General features: G+C 35.2%; 1 protein-coding gene and 1 long non-coding RNA gene across 2 annotated transcripts in view; one reads left to right on the plus strand and one right to left on the minus strand.

Moving 5' to 3' along the window:
* Positions 1-16,005, plus strand: part of LOC118276666 (sperm surface protein Sp17) — a 192,488-nt gene that overhangs the window by 114,189 nt on the left and 62,294 nt on the right. The window contains exon 3 of the mRNA XM_035595089.2: positions 5,376-5,570. Within this exon, the coding sequence (XP_035450982.1) occupies positions 5,376-5,570 (195 nt within the window). The remainder of the gene's footprint in view (positions 1-5,375; positions 5,571-16,005) is intronic.
* LOC126911641 (uncharacterized) lies at positions 1,086-2,246 on the minus strand. Its single transcript, XR_007706161.1, has 2 exons — positions 2,133-2,246; positions 1,086-1,371 (listed from the first exon to the last, which is right to left on the minus strand). It is a non-coding gene; the product is annotated as an uncharacterized LOC126911641 (long non-coding RNA).

The following is a 16,005-nucleotide window of genomic DNA, read 5'->3' on the forward strand; positions in this document are numbered from 1 at the left end:
CAGAAGTGCACATTACGGCACTGCACGGCACGGAACGTTTTACAAAATAAGACATGACAAACTGGTTATTATTATATATACCGTGCCGTAATATACTAGCGGACCCGACAGACGTTGTCCTGTCTACACGTCTTTAATTTGAAAATTTTAAACTTTTTTTAATAAGCTAAAACATTTTGTACCATTTTGACATTCTAAAATCAACAACTACTAATAAATTAAAAATTAACTAAAAAAACATTGTCCAGCGGACAAAATTGTGAATCTAAACCATTCTCAGATCCCCTTGAACACACACAAAAAATTTCATCAAAATTGGTCCAGTCGTTTAAGAGAAGTTCAGTGACATACACACTTACAGAAGAATTATATATACAACGTGTAACAAAAAGGGGGTATACATATCAAGTGCACGGTTTCTAGATACGGGAAGGGTTTTTTAAACTCATGTTTTCATGGTACCAAGTTATGAATTTTTCAAATCGCGCCGCCGTGCGAATCAAAATGAGATAGACAGGTACTAGGCGATCAGATTGACAGAAGAAATGTTTCGTAATACTAGCGGGTGACCCGTGTAGTGTTGTGACACGTTTGTATGATTTGAAGTCAAGAACCATACGATACCAAGTATTTGGTAGATTTTTTTTTAAACGAATTTTATGTTGAAACTTTGTTTAGAGATTCTATTCAACCTGTATTCATCAGGGCTTCTTGATGTAAGGTAAACGCAGGTATTAACGACCCCCCTAAGACAATTTTAAAATCGACCATATTTTTTTAGTACGCTGGTTCCTCTAAAGATTAATAGTTTCATTTTATTTGCTAGTGTTATGTATAAAATATGTATTTACTGAATCAAATAGATTAAAATAGAAGATTATCTTGTAAAAAATAATTTATAATGTGACTTAGTCGATTGTTGCAATTACCGACCCATAAAAACGGCTGTGAAGCTATTAACGATTTTTATGCAGCTATTCCCGATCGTGTATGATAGGAGGCCTTTTTCCAGTAATGGCATGTATATAAGCTAGTGATGATGATTACCGATCTTAATAAAATACAACAAAATAAAAATGCAAATACTTATTCGTATTTTTTTATTGTCGTTCTTTTTAATAAAACAAATTGGTACTTCTTAGTAATGAACTTATGAGCTAAATAATTATAAACTTTAAAATGTGTTGTGACTCTGCAAGCTCTCATGCAGAGTCTGACTCTAACAGATGTACGGTAGTTTCTGTTTCAAAAGAATCTCTATCATTAATTAAAGTAGGTACTATTAGAATGTTCATGCCCTTTTGTAGATTCATTTTCTAACTCACTGTTACAAAGCACGCGACGCTTTGCTGCTTTTGTGGCTCCATACTTCTGGAAAAAAATATAATTGTATGTTTTATGTTGCTTTAGCCTATAAGTAGCATTGATTAATAGGTACCTATTATGTTATAAAAGTAGGTGAGAAATTAATTAATCTATATACGATCGGTAATAGCATCTTATAGTTGGTATTGCCGACCCTTATGGATCGGTAATAAAGTATGTAAGTAAAAACATAAATTGTATTACCGACTCATAAAAAAATGGTTATTTAAATTCAATGGACCCTCGGAGTAAAAACTAGATTATAGTCGATTAATGTCACAAAAAATATGAACAAATGCACACTGTTTTAAACACAAAAACAATAATTTTGTACTGTAACTATTCAATATCAATCCTCGAAAAATATCATAACTTTGGTTAAATTGACAACGCTAAAAGGTAAAAACTAGACAAAAAAGTTTAGTCGCTAATAGATTTTTATAAAGACTGATAGCTTAGATTTAAACTGGTTCTTAAAAATACTTGTGTTAGTGTGATATAATAACATAAAAGGAAAATAAAATGAAAAGTTACGTTGCTGCCATTGCCGACTTATGGGTCGTTGATAGCTGCCACGACTAAAACTGATGAAGCTAACACCGCCCCGTTTTAATTTAAAGTTTTATCGTTTCAAATTACTTTTTATTAATAAAATGTCGTAAGAAATCAAAAGTTGACACTTAAATGAATACATTTAGTAATATAAGATAAAGTATAGACGTCATTTGTTTGTATAAATGTCTTAAATAGAAAAGTCACGTACTTACTTGAAGGAACAAGGGAACAGTACGCCATGTCCTGCGTCCACGCTGCCCCGTAGTAAATGATGTATTTTTTCGGTTTTCTGCACAGCTACTCACGCTAACGTAAAAGTATACGATGCTCAAGGAATAAACGCATGTGTATCTTTGCCTACCTATAGCTAGAATAGTTCTGGAAACGTAAAGATTTCGAAAAACTTTTATAGGTCGGTAATAACTGCAGATTTTCGATGGGTCGTTAATAGCTGCGTTTACCTTATATGGGTATTTTGTTACACGTTGTATAAAGATAGCTCAAAGTGGAACCATGTGTATAAAAAAACAAAATAAAATTATAGCCATCATAACATCCCACGAACGACTTACATACATCTCTTTTATATTTTATTCCTACTCGTTACCGAAACGTTCTCACATTTTTGAATAATTTCCCTATGTCAGAATTAGCCTGAAATATCTCTATATCGTTACAAAAGTCTTGAATTTCGACCTAGTCTAGACGTTTTTGTGCCTAAAATTGGACCTGGGTTAATTTGTCAGTGCCTTTGTTGGTGGAAATAAGGATGGTAGACAGTGGTGTGTGTTTTATGTCGGGTTCAAAAATGTAATTGGATCTTTGTTGAATTCTTGTGAGCTATTAGCCGTAGTAGCCCAGTTAGTTGTTTACAATTACTAACTTAAAACGTAACTAGTGCCACCAAAGATGTGCTATGCTACGTTGCTGTGTATGCGTTTGGCTTCCACCAATCATATTCATTGGTACATATAGCTTAGCACTGGTGGAAACGGAATCAGCTAAGTTATGTTTTTATATGGAAATTTAGATGCATGCTATGGATGCGTGCTAGCGATGTATGCTATCGATGGCTTCTCTACTGTCGATACATAGTATATTCGACCTACGCATCTACCTCGTACAGCTACATAGCTTAGTATCAGTTGAAACGATCACATAGTTTCACAACTCAGTTATTATTCGTACCCGTATTATTCGGAATACATAACATAAGCACATATCTGGTGGAAAAGCATCCTAAAATTCAGGTTTTCACACTCCTAAACCACACAATTAAATACAAACCTAGACCTACAATTAAAATGTAACAGTTTTACATAAAGATATAAAGAAAACCAACATCATAGACTTTAGTACTTCGCAATGCAGAGAAAATTTTCTCATCTTCCCAGTTCTTGAGAGTTACAGCTAATTTTCATTATATTTCTTGGTTAGAATAGGTCTTTCCAGGACGTTTGAAACTTTAATGGTCTGTGGATAGTTTGCGCGTTCCATTTTCTTAGCTAGCTAGGACTAGCTAAATTAAAATTAAATAACGGACTTCTTGAGTATATTCTTTTTTCTTTTCTCTTTCTGCTTCGCGGCAATCTGCTGTATAGCAATAAGCCACTGCTTTGTCTAATATAGTCAATATCTGCTTATGGTTTATATCTTGTAGGGACAATTCTCAGCGCTTATAACCTCTCTCTCTCTCTCTCTCCTCTATCTACACCTTTTAAATTATAATATCATTGAGTTGTTGTTTCGCCCATTGCAACTATTGTTGAGTAGAAGTCCTTAACTCAGATAAAATCCTAAAACTGCTTACAGCTCCACTCCGCACTCTTTAATAGGTAGGTAATAATGTTAACAAATTGTGATCCAATCGTCTACTAAGTGTGAGGATTGTGGTGGATATCTTAAGGAGAACTTGGTCCAGTGGTAGACATAAATTAAGCTGATCCAAACCCCCAAAAGGCTGGCAACGCACTTGTAACGCCAAGTGCCATGGGCGGCGGCGATTGCTTACCAATAGGTAGGATACGTCTGCACGTTTATCGGCGTGATCCATAAAATAAATTAAATTAGTTCTATTTGAAAGTCAAATCGAAAATTGCGTGTTGTTTTCATATTTGATCAAGTAAACCAAACTTCTTCGTCAGTGATTATATTATGCTAAACTAGTATCCTATCCTAAATCCGGGTGTCGGGATTGACCTCAGAAAAAAATGTATTAGGTTTTTCTATTTGTTGAATTTCTTAGTAGTGGCTTTCTGTGAAGCCCGAAGTTGTGCTTCGCATAGCAATGAGTTTATCTTCGCATTTCTAGATAGAACTAATATCGAAACTGGTGAAAAGGACTAGAAATTACCTCTTATTTTGAGACGGAGTCGATTGCTTACTTTCTGATGACCCGTCTGTTCGTTTCCACGTCATCCCAGAAAATCTTTCCATTCTTTTTTTTGTAACGTTGCCACACTCTAGGATTTTCTCCTGTGTTGTGGGTGCACATGACACTCAGACCCGAAACAACATGTGGATTACGCAAAGAGTTTCTGCGTGCGGGAATTGAACCTGTTACACGTCGCGCGGCAGCCATTTGCCAAGCCACCGCGCCAACCGTGCAGGCGAATTCTATTTAGCGCAATCGTGATTAAGCTCGAAAATTATTTGTTTACACTCCTCTTCAGTTAATTTCAAAAGATCGATAACATTGCCCTACTTTTAAATACAAACACATTGAACCGATTAATCAGCTCAAAAATGTTTCTACGTCATTCTTGACCTACTTTTTGAAGTTGGCCAATTGGCCATCCAAAAAACAACTGGAAAACTCACAAAAAGGTTTCACTTGATTTAGTGTGAGTGTTTGTTTGGCGTTGGCATCGAACTGAAGATTGCAGATAAAGCTATTGAGAACTTTCTTGACAGGTCAAAGAATTATTGCCACTATTTCACACGCTTTATTTCATTCAGCAAACAGTTTAGAATTGCGTGGCAATTTGTTTGAAAGTCAATTTTCGGAAAGTTTCGTTTGTATGCATTCTAGAATATATACTCAGATGGAGATTTTATTTGCATGATATGCATATTTGCATGTTTGTATATAAGTCAATTATTATGTTATCGGCCTAGTTACGTAACTGTTTGACGGGGAACTCGACTAGTTTCAAGCCATGCTAGAGGCTCATATTCACGAGCAGCAATTCCGCGACATACGGCGATTGTCACCCTGCTACTGGCACTTCGTCTTTCGCGCCCATATCGCCCTCTGCCTGGAATCATGCGCACTTTCCGTATATTTCTATGTGCTTTAAAATGTATTTTGTGTTATTCTCGAATTGGTCATTACTAATCATACTAACTGTTTGGTTGTTCCCCACAAACCGCCAAAGGTGATACCCCATTCTTTTTCGTCCCGCCTGATTAGCTTTCCTTAAACATTATGCTAAAATAATCTTCTCTTTTCACAGAAGAGAAAGCCAAGGAGACAGAAGCTAAGTCTGACGAGAAGTCAGAAGAGCAGGCAGCGACAAAGATCCAGGCGGCCTTCCGTGGACATCGGACGAGGAAATCCATGAGCATGAAGACCAGCAAGCAGCAGCCACAGCCAGAACCCCAGCCTACTAAGGCCGAGCTGGAGGCGGAGTTCCGGGCTGATGATAAAGGTCAGTGGGTTTTCTGATGAAGAATTTTGGAGATGGTTGGCTTTTTTGGTGTGGTTAGGTGTATGAGGGGAAGTTGTGTATTTTGTTGGTTTCTTTTTGGGGTTTATGAAAGGTTTGAATGTGTGTAACAGTGGTTTAGGTTTTGGCGTCGAGTTTATGATCAATTATTATGATATCGGCGCAACTGTTTGATAACCAGTAGCAGCACGACAGTCTCCCCGTCGTCTATCGCAGAATGCTGCTCTTGAATATGAGCCTGTAGCACGGCTTGAAACTAGTCGAGTCCCTCGTCAAACAGTTACATGAGTAAGCCGATAACATAATAAATAATTTGTGATCATTTTATGGAAAAACTTACCTCTAGTGTTAAAGAGATTAAAACGAGAAATATTGTGTGTACTCTATTTCAGAAAATTAATTTGATCTTTTCATGCTATATGCTCAAGCATATTACATACATTTTAAGACTTATGTAAGTCAGTTTTTCTATCAATACTCATTTAACTACAAATCACAGTTTACTCCAGTACTATCAGTAACTATGGGAGCCTACTACAGTAGGCTGCGCGATGTCGCCGTGGCTGCGCTCGCTGCTCATGATGAAGAGTCCCTCTGTGACTCGAAGCTAGTAGAACTTTTTCTATGATGAAACTAGTTTTCGAAATCAATGTTTTCTTCTGTGCCATACGCTACAAAAGCCTCTATATTTTACTGATAAAATAAATCTATCTGACATTATCTTTTGTTGCCTACTGTTGGTTAAATCTAACCAGAAAGGGTCTCATTGTCACCAACGTTTATCGACTTATCTGTCAGGTCGTGCCAGATTTAGGTCTTAAACAAAAAGGTTAGACCTACATCAATAGTTCATTTAAATACTGCCACCGGCTGTGACAAGGGCGAGGAGGGGCGGTTTTATTGGAAAATTTGATGTATTTCATCTTGAACGTTAGAACTCAGTCATACTATTAATGCAACTGTTTATGAGTCTATGTGTTTTCGTATATGTTTGCTACAAAACGATTGAAAGGATTGGGATGAAATTTGAAATAGGTTCGACTTTAACTATTAAATAATGGATTACTTACGTAAATTAATCGAGAAAAGCTCTACTAGTTTCGAGTCACAGAGGGACTCTTCAACACGAGCAGCAGTTCACTGGTAAACTACTAGAGTAGTAGTAGTAGAAACTAGTAGAGCTTTTCTGCATTAAAGTACGTGAGTAAACCGTGATTTTTAGTTAATTTTGTATGTTTCACAATAGTTATTATAAAAAAGGATCGATTTTAGTCTAGCATAACACATAGACTACTTTTTTTCTCGCGGAAACGCATGCAAAGCTAGTATTCCATATTTTCCACGGGGTATACTCACGGTTTGGCACATATGCGCGGGGTCAACCGCAGTGAAACCACCGTGAAACAACACCGTGTGAGTGAGGTTACTGATATTTGATAAATTCTAACATTTAAAATTAACAATACAATACATTTTAACATTAAAAAACAGCATTGTTAGTGTACATACAACGCTTAAATTCCTAATCCCCAAAAGTCCAACAACGCACTTATGACGCCTCTGGTGTTTTGAGTTTCCATAAGCTGCGGAGATTGTTATCATCAGGTGATACGTCCGCTTGTTTACCGGGGTGTTGCATAAAAAAAGTATGGATTTCTGCATAGTAACACCTTAATCCATACTATACAGACATTTAAAATGTTAATATTAAACTAAATATTGTAACTAACTAACCTAACCACAGTTGTATAACTAACTACATCTTAGGAACATTGAGAGTTAGGGACGAAGATCACAAATCCCGAATCCCGAAGTGCAATGTAACAATGATTGATGACGGTCTGGCTTCTGTATTATATTAGCGGTCTTACCTTTCAATCTTAATTAATTAACGTTAGCTGACACAGCTAGGTTTAATCTCAGACTCAGTTAGAAAGATCTGTATTGGATTTAAGATCTGAGAGTAGATTTAGATTGCACGGTTTCGCGGTAGCTGGGTAAATGGCTGCCGTGCAAGGAGTTGAGAGTTCGTGCAGCATTTTTTTTTTGCCTAGAAGTGATGTCACGCGATATTTCAAATCCATAAATATATCTTCGAAATTATTCGTTTCTGTAAGAAAACTAATCTACAAGACGGATATTAGAATGAAAATTAGTCATCTACCCTATTCTATATATCTATCTAATCTGTAAAATACAGAACAAAATAAAAAAAATATATATATTAACACATTGATCGCCATCGTGGTCACCGGTGACCAACGTTAGCGGAGGATTTGCATTCAACAGTTTTCTATTGGTATCATGAACATGGTACTCAGGAAGAAATATTACTAAAGATGTATGATTATTATATTGAGACATTTTCCCTTTTTAGTGTATTAAAAGATAAACGTTTTTTCCTTGTACTTAACATTAAGAAATTCCAAGTTTTTACATAAAAGTTTCGGATTATTACGCTCCGAGTATTCGATGTTACTTCACAAAGTTTAATTATTAGGACTTTTATGAGAGGAAAAATATCTTTATTATTCCCATATATGTGGAGACTGAACGTTATATATTATTTACTTGTACGTTTTCATATATTTCTTTTTGTATAACTTTTAAGGGCTATTAAAATTGAATGCCTGGTTAACCAATGATAAAAATAAAGTGGTGTGCAAGGATGTTTGATCGAAAATGTATTCAAAGTCAAAGTACAAGCATTTATTCCAATAGGTAATTTAATACGTTAATAATTAAAGAAATAAATCTGTCATTGAAGCTTTTTTTATTTGAGGAGAGAAAATCATTCAATGTCTTCTCCCGCCTTAAGCAAGGGTGAGCGATAGCGGCGAAGCGAAGCGGGAGTGTCAGACTCTTACTGACTAAAAACCACCCCGTTCCTACTCTTGCTTTTCGAGCAGATTCAAATGAAAAAAAAAAAAAACGAGCAAGAAACTCCACTCAAGTAATCTTTTAAAAAAATAGTGATTAAAAAAAAACTGTTGTATTTTGTGACATAATGTTCTAAAAACACATTGTTTGTTCGTAACACCATTTAACTGATTACCCTGAAAATCGAACCTAAGACATTGTTACGAGGCAGTAAAGGTAGTAATTTAAAACAAAAGTAAGCTTGTAAAAGGACAATTAGTTTTGTAGACGATCAAATTTTATGAACCTCCAGCTAGGCTCTAATCGCCGTTTTATAGCCTATTTGATCCTAAATGGTATAATTGGGCCATTTCATTTTACCTAGTCTAATTTCTATTGTAAACATAGCATTAGGCATGGAGATTATACCGAGATAGCCCGTGCTCAAAGAGCCATTCGACCACCACAGATGGGGCCCAGTAGGGCTGATGGAAGCTGCGGACTACCCAGCGGCTTTTCCGGCTCAAAAACGAGAGTCTTAATCTTGCTTTTCTTTACAGTCTTTTTTACAGGGTGGTTTTTAATGAGTAAGAGTTGACACTCGGTTTTGCCTCGCTAAAAGGAGTGTAAGGCTGCCTCGTTGATCAAGAGACTGCCTGAAAAGGGGTCTCGGGTTCGATTCCCGGGTCAAGCAAAGTATTACTGGCCTTATTTCGGTTTTTCGAAAATTTCTCAGTTTCTCAGTCGCACGGAGTCTGGAATTGTGCCCGGTATTTATTTAGTAATTGTAGTATATGGCAATAAGCTTATAAGGTAAATGGTGAAAAGTATGTATACATAGAGTAATGTGTACTTCTGCCTACCCCTTCGTTGATAAAAGGCGTGACGTTGCGTTGTTGTATATTAGTAAGATGTTACTCTATCTTCAGTGATCATCATAATATTATGTAACATCTTCGATCCTCCATTGTATATTCCGAAACATACCGCAACACCAGTTTGGTCCTATACTAAATTATTAATCTTTATACCCAACACAAGAGCGTCGATGCTCGTAACGGAACTCTTTTATTTCAAGCGACAAAATAAAGTATTCTATATTTCCTAAATGTAGATCTAGAGAAAGGCTATACAATATCCCTAAAGGACTATTTTTGACCCTAAAATTTGAATTTAGTCTCAAATAGTGTGTATTTCGTTGAGTTTAGCTAACATTTGTGTGATAATGTCAAGAGTGTGTTGTTGGTTGTGGTCTTTATAAACCTTTTTAGTTTTCTTGGTGTTAAAGAGTATTCTAGGTTCCTTAGTTATACACTGGTCATGATCTAGGTAGCTTTGTGTCTAGGAATTTTGTAATTGAGACATTTTTAGCTGACGTTTAGACATTCTATTCAACCTGTATTCTTCAGTGCTTCTTGATGTATATGGGTATTTTGTTACACGCTGTATAGATTAAAGATTAATACATCATCTACATTTACACATGAGGCCATATATAAACTTCAATCTATCATCTAGAATTACTAAAATAGCCTCGAAATCTAGAATATTCCACTAACAATATTACTATCCCGTCAGATGAACTCCTACGTTAACGGATCGTTTCTATTATTAAATTATATATAGTATAATATTTATTATATAAAATAATATAATGGAATATAATGATAATATAATGAAATAATGCCAGGTTATTTATAACTCAGGACCGGCCTGAGGGCAACAACCTTTCAATGGACGTGGCAACAGTATTGTTTGATAATCACTTATTTATTAGTTTGTTTATTTTGGGAAACTTGGAGTTTTAAGATGCTTCCGAAGCCCTGTCTTTATACAAAAATTAAGTGTAATATTAATATAATATTGTAGCTTCGGATGGGTTGACCGGGGCTCCGGTTCAAAGAGCAAGAGTAAGAAGAGTCTGACACTCCCTCGCCTCACCCAAGGCGGGAGAAGTCATTGGATAATTTTCGTTTACTATATTATTTATACACTAATAAAAAGCTCAAAAATTGGTTTGTTCAAGCGCACTAATCTGCAAAAGTTCTGGTTCGATTTGCATAATTATGTTTGTGTTAGACAGTCCATTTATCGAGGAAGATTACAGTCAATAAACTGAGCCAAGTAGCTAATAAAATCGTAGCTAGTACCTAAGATATACATCACATCAACAGCCTATAAGTGGCCACTGCTGAGCAAAGGCCTCTTCTCACTCGGAGAAGGTTTGAGCATTAATCACCACGCTTGCTCAATGCGAGCTTGCGATTTATACATACATATACGATATACCAAAACATAATATTTATTATTTACCAACTGTTAGCCCACGTAGATAAACTTTCTCTTCATATCAAAAGTGACTTGTATTAATTTCTGAAAGTTCATCCCTACATGACAACAATGATATAATCAGAAATATATCTCGTTTATATATTGAACGTGACTTGGGCGATATTGCAGAGATGGTCAGGAATTAGCACGTTTTCATGTACATACATATTTTTGACTAGGGTTTTGATGTGAACGAATATTCTAGTTTTGTGTACTTTTTATTAACGCATTAAAAGGTTAGAGAACTAAGAACTCTAAGGTTCTCTAAGAATAGAATATTTTACCAATTATCAAAAAAAGTGAAAAAAATTTATTTTTGAAACCTGAATTTAGCACCTCAAGATAGTTATGTAATATTTTGTCGAAAAGTGGTTTCAAGAGCCGCATTTAGCTAATTATGCCCTTGACGAAAAAAATTAAAAGGGAGATTCTACGCCTCTAAAGAATGAATTTGTGTTGGGCTTCTATACATATGGTTGTTGTTGTTTGTCGGTATAAAATAGCCAACCCAATGAAAAATGTAATTAATTTATCCAAACCATACACAAAAGAGACCACAAAAATATATAACAATTGTACATATAACATATAATATACAAATAAATAAATATATGTATATCAACTTACTCTTTCAGAAAATAGAAGCATCCTCATAATTCCTTCCTCAATATCAATTTACGTTTCGTACAAATATAATTTTCTCGGAAAATGTCTGTTTCGGGGGCGATGTTACTAAATACGGTCAGGCTATGTTCACACTGGTGTGATTTATTTCGTAATTTGAGTTGCGATTAACTAAGTTTGGTATAATATCCCCTGCCACTTTATTTATTATGCAGTAAACAATACCAAAATCGTTTGTCACTCTGTGTCCAAAAGAAATCCGGAGCTGCGGAATACTAAGCGTTTTCACCGGGGCTCCGGTTCGAAAAGCAGGAGTAGGAACGGGGTGGTTTTTAGTCAGTAAGATTCTGACACTCCCTCTCACCATGCCCAAGGCGGTAAAAGGTAAAAGGTAATTGGATGGTTTTACCCCTCAGAAAAAAAATACCAAAAGAAAAATAGTTCAGTCGAAGTTCCCAATGTGCCTGCAGCCTTACAATTTAGAAACAGCTGCGAAAGTAAATCTCGTTTGAATCCGGATTCGACACTTATTAGTGAAATGTTTACCTATTCACAATGAGCATTTGTATATTTTATTCTAATTTAGAGTAACGGAAAATTCCATTTAATTTCTTTTGGCAAACCGGAAGTACATACTTAGATACGGTATTTATTTATTTGTAATTGATTTTCATTTGTTTTATGTTTTGGCTTTAGAATAACCTTTATCTATTTTATCTTGCCAATCCAATGAAACAATGAAATAATTTTTGGATATATGCTTCAAAAGAGTACTGGAACACTAGAATTAGTTAGTAGAGTATTTTTTTACATTTGATGGGTCGATGTACTGCCGCTATCTCGCCTAATGGTAAGCGAAAATGCGGCCTACGATAGAGTACGACTGCCCATAAGCAAACTATTCACTCGGGCCTTGAAGATAGCCAGAGTCTGACATTGTCTCGCCTCGCTCAAGGTGGGAGAAGTCAAAGAAAAAACACAGAGCCAACTCAGTAATAAATCAGTCGATCTTCCTAGAATGTGTGATGTAAACATGTTTTCGAACATATTCGATCTAATTATATCACGAATCTAGCTATGTAATATGTATGATTAGAGTAATCCCAGTGGTATGTATGTAATTAATGATGTAACACAAACTAATCTGAACAGTTCATGTGTATTGGTTTATTATTAGATATTTGGTTATATTACGAGCTTATAAATGAAGTAATAGATAAAGTTTTATTTACAGTATAGCTGTGATTCATTCGTTTTTGGATCACTAGTTGTATTTTATGTAACTAACTAACAATTTTTTATAGTATATCAGTTGTTCATTATACGATGACAAGATCAGACAAAAATAGACAAAGCGACCCTCATATATAGGTATGATATAATATGAAAATAATAAATTATAGAAAATAATATATTAAGATAGTACATACCATGTGTCCCATTGTGAATTTGGTAACAGAAACTAGAAAGTAATATAAAAAAATAATGTTGAGTCAATTTTTACCTGACTAGGGGTAGTTTTTTAGATTTTGCAATAAGTAAACAAGACCACACAGTTTATTATTATTATAAGTAACTGACCTTAGCTAGTAATAATAACAATATCACACGAAAATGTATTAAAGCAGTTAAATATTTTGTTTCCACTATCGTAACAGACATACCAGACATAAAACCATTATGTTAGTGAATAAACTGCCCCTGTCCGCTACTTTTTGCCACGCCGAAATGCATAAACATGCTACGAACGGGTGCTACGGCTGCTACGAAACGCTACAAAAAATTTCGTAGCATTTCGTAGCATGAACCGTGAAATTACTTATGATATAATGCTGACAATGTTTTTAGAACTTCCTATACTAAGATTATCTTCTATTTTCTAAATGAAAATGTTTGGTAGCATTTGTAAAGCATGTATTATCAAATAAAAGTTCATATTTTTAAGTGTGAGAGAGCCATGCTTCGGTACGAATGGGCCGGCTCAACCGGAATAATACCACGGCCTCAGAGAAAACTGACGTGGAACAACGTTTGTGTTGTGTGAATGAGGTTACTGGAGACCCAGTTATCCTTCTTCCCAATCTTCCCAATCCCCGATTCCCTAACAACCCTTAAATTCCTAACTCCCAAAAGGCAGGCAACGTACTTATAAAGCCTATAATGTTTCGGGTGTTTTTTATAAAAAAAATCCGTTTAGTCTGATTTTTAATATACATAATTCGTCCTATATTTGATTAAACAACCCTCAGATGAAGTCTCTTGAATTGTTTCTAATCTTTAAAAGATTTGTAAGGCCGCTGTAAGACTCCATCGCACCGTCCTAGTACGCAATGCTGAAGCAACTTTTCCAACCAAGAATTTTACCAACAAAACGCCAAAGTCATGAAAATAATTTCCGACCTAAACATAAATATTCAGTCAATTTACAAACGAGCAAAGATTAGCGTCAGATAGTTATCACTATAAGGGTGAAATTGCCTTGAAAATACAAATACATACATTCATGGAAAATCCATGCAAATATATGTATACGTCTATTACCTAACTCCGTACACATGAAATAAATCCTAGGCTTAGTTCGTAAACGACTGTAAATAAACTGTAATATCCAATGTATACATGGTTACACATGAAACTATACAGAACCAGTATAAACAGACCAGTGAATGTGCGAAAATATCGTACAAGGCGAGACCATGATAAACTGGTCTCTTGTAGCCCGGTCTATAGTCGTGTCTTCATATCGTATTGTGGACTATTTAAGAGGATTAGGTTTGCCTTAGTATCGGTCGGGTAAGGCTGTGGTTACAACAGAGGTTTGGTGAGGTTTTTTGAGATTGTTGTGTTTCTTTTAGACTACTTTTTGTTATTTTTTTGTATCTATCGCAATTATTATTTAAAATCCACATTTTACTTCTCATGAAAGTATGCTGAAGCATGATTGGGACGTAGATACATATCATTTCTTACGTTTACAAACATACATGCACATAGCACCCAGACCCAAAACAATAATTTGTGGATCACACTAATAGTTTCTCCGTGTGGGAATCGAACCCACTACACGTTGCGCGGCAGCCAGTAGGCCAGCCACCGCACCAATAAAATTGTGCAGTCTATAATTCTTAATACTAATTATATACACAACTCGGACATAGACCATTAAAATTAACCCTTAAAATAAACATCGTTTAAAAAGCGAAAATCTTTAAAAGTCCACTTAAAACTGACATTAATATTAAAGCCTCCAACCGGGACAAAATGAACCTGAAAAGTGGCAGAATTAACTGTCGGACGCTGAAACTGAAATATATTATTCAGTTACTGAGGTCGTGAGGCCTTCTGTCGTTAAAATAGTGGGTAAAGGCCTCCTGAAACTTTGAAAAGGAAATTATTTCTTTCAGGGAGAATAGGGGGTGGTGTGTCCCGTAGTAGGGGGTGCTGTGTCCCGGAGTAGGGGGTGTTGTGTCCCGGAGTAGGGGGTCGATGTGCCCCCACTCGGTTTATTAGTACTTACTAATAAAGCAAGTTTTTCCTTGAAGATAGTTATCTTGTATTATTTATTGATAATAGTTCGGTCTTTTATGAGAAAAATGCTTTTTTTGCGAATGTTTTTTGCTGTTTTTGTCCTTGAGTATAACAGACAAAGACAATTTTATGGTTTATTCTCGTTTTTTACTTACTTGTCCTTGCTTGGTATTAAAGATCTCTTATTCTTAATATTAAAGATCAGACTGTAGTATTTTACTAAAACGTGAATAAGAATTTAGAAGTCCTACTGCCGTATTCAGAGTCATTTAATCGTTACTTAACCCAGTCTTTAGCGATAGTTTTCGTTACAAAATCGTTACTAATGAATACTTTAAGTAATCATTATATTATGTCTCTGAATGTGGCAATTTGTCTTAGTATTTAAGAACTAGTCAAGCAATTATTATTTTTTTCTTTACGTAAACTTTAAATCGTATAAGGTAATAATAATTGAAGTAAGAATTTCCTTTGGTGAATTTCCATGGTCGGCAATAATCGTTTAATACTAATTGATCCATATAATGAAGTAATAGGTGTCCATTTTTTTTCCTTTGAGGTTCCTAACGAGTAATTTTTTGAGGTCTCTACTACATAACCCAAATAACGCAGCGAGAAATTGCATCTTACATAATTCTTAAACCCATGGCTATATTATATAAAACCAGTATAAACTGACCGTTGAATGTGCGGAAAGATCATACAAAGCGAGACCAAAATAAACTGGTTTTGTATAGCTTCATGTGTAACCTTCTATACTAAACAGGAACTTGGCAGCTCTATCGTGCCAAGACCATAAATTCCCCATGCCAAGCGAGAAAGAAAGAGACAAAACATGTATGTTTGTTCATAATGAGCACATAGCTTCTTTTAAGTATAACAGCTTCTTGGCATTCCGCCGACGTCGTGTTTTAAAGGAAAATGGGGTTTAAGGGTTTAAAGTTATGGTTTAAAATTAATTAACGTTACTATTTTTATTTTATAAGATTTTCTGGTAAATCAACTTATTTTTAGTTTTATTATAACTTTTGCGAGTCATACTAAATTAATTATTATGTTATCGGCTTACTCACAT

Source organism: Spodoptera frugiperda, chromosome 17 (assembly GCF_023101765.2).
Source record: "Spodoptera frugiperda isolate SF20-4 chromosome 17, AGI-APGP_CSIRO_Sfru_2.0, whole genome shotgun sequence".
NCBI lineage: Eukaryota > Metazoa > Arthropoda > Insecta > Lepidoptera > Noctuidae > Spodoptera > Spodoptera frugiperda.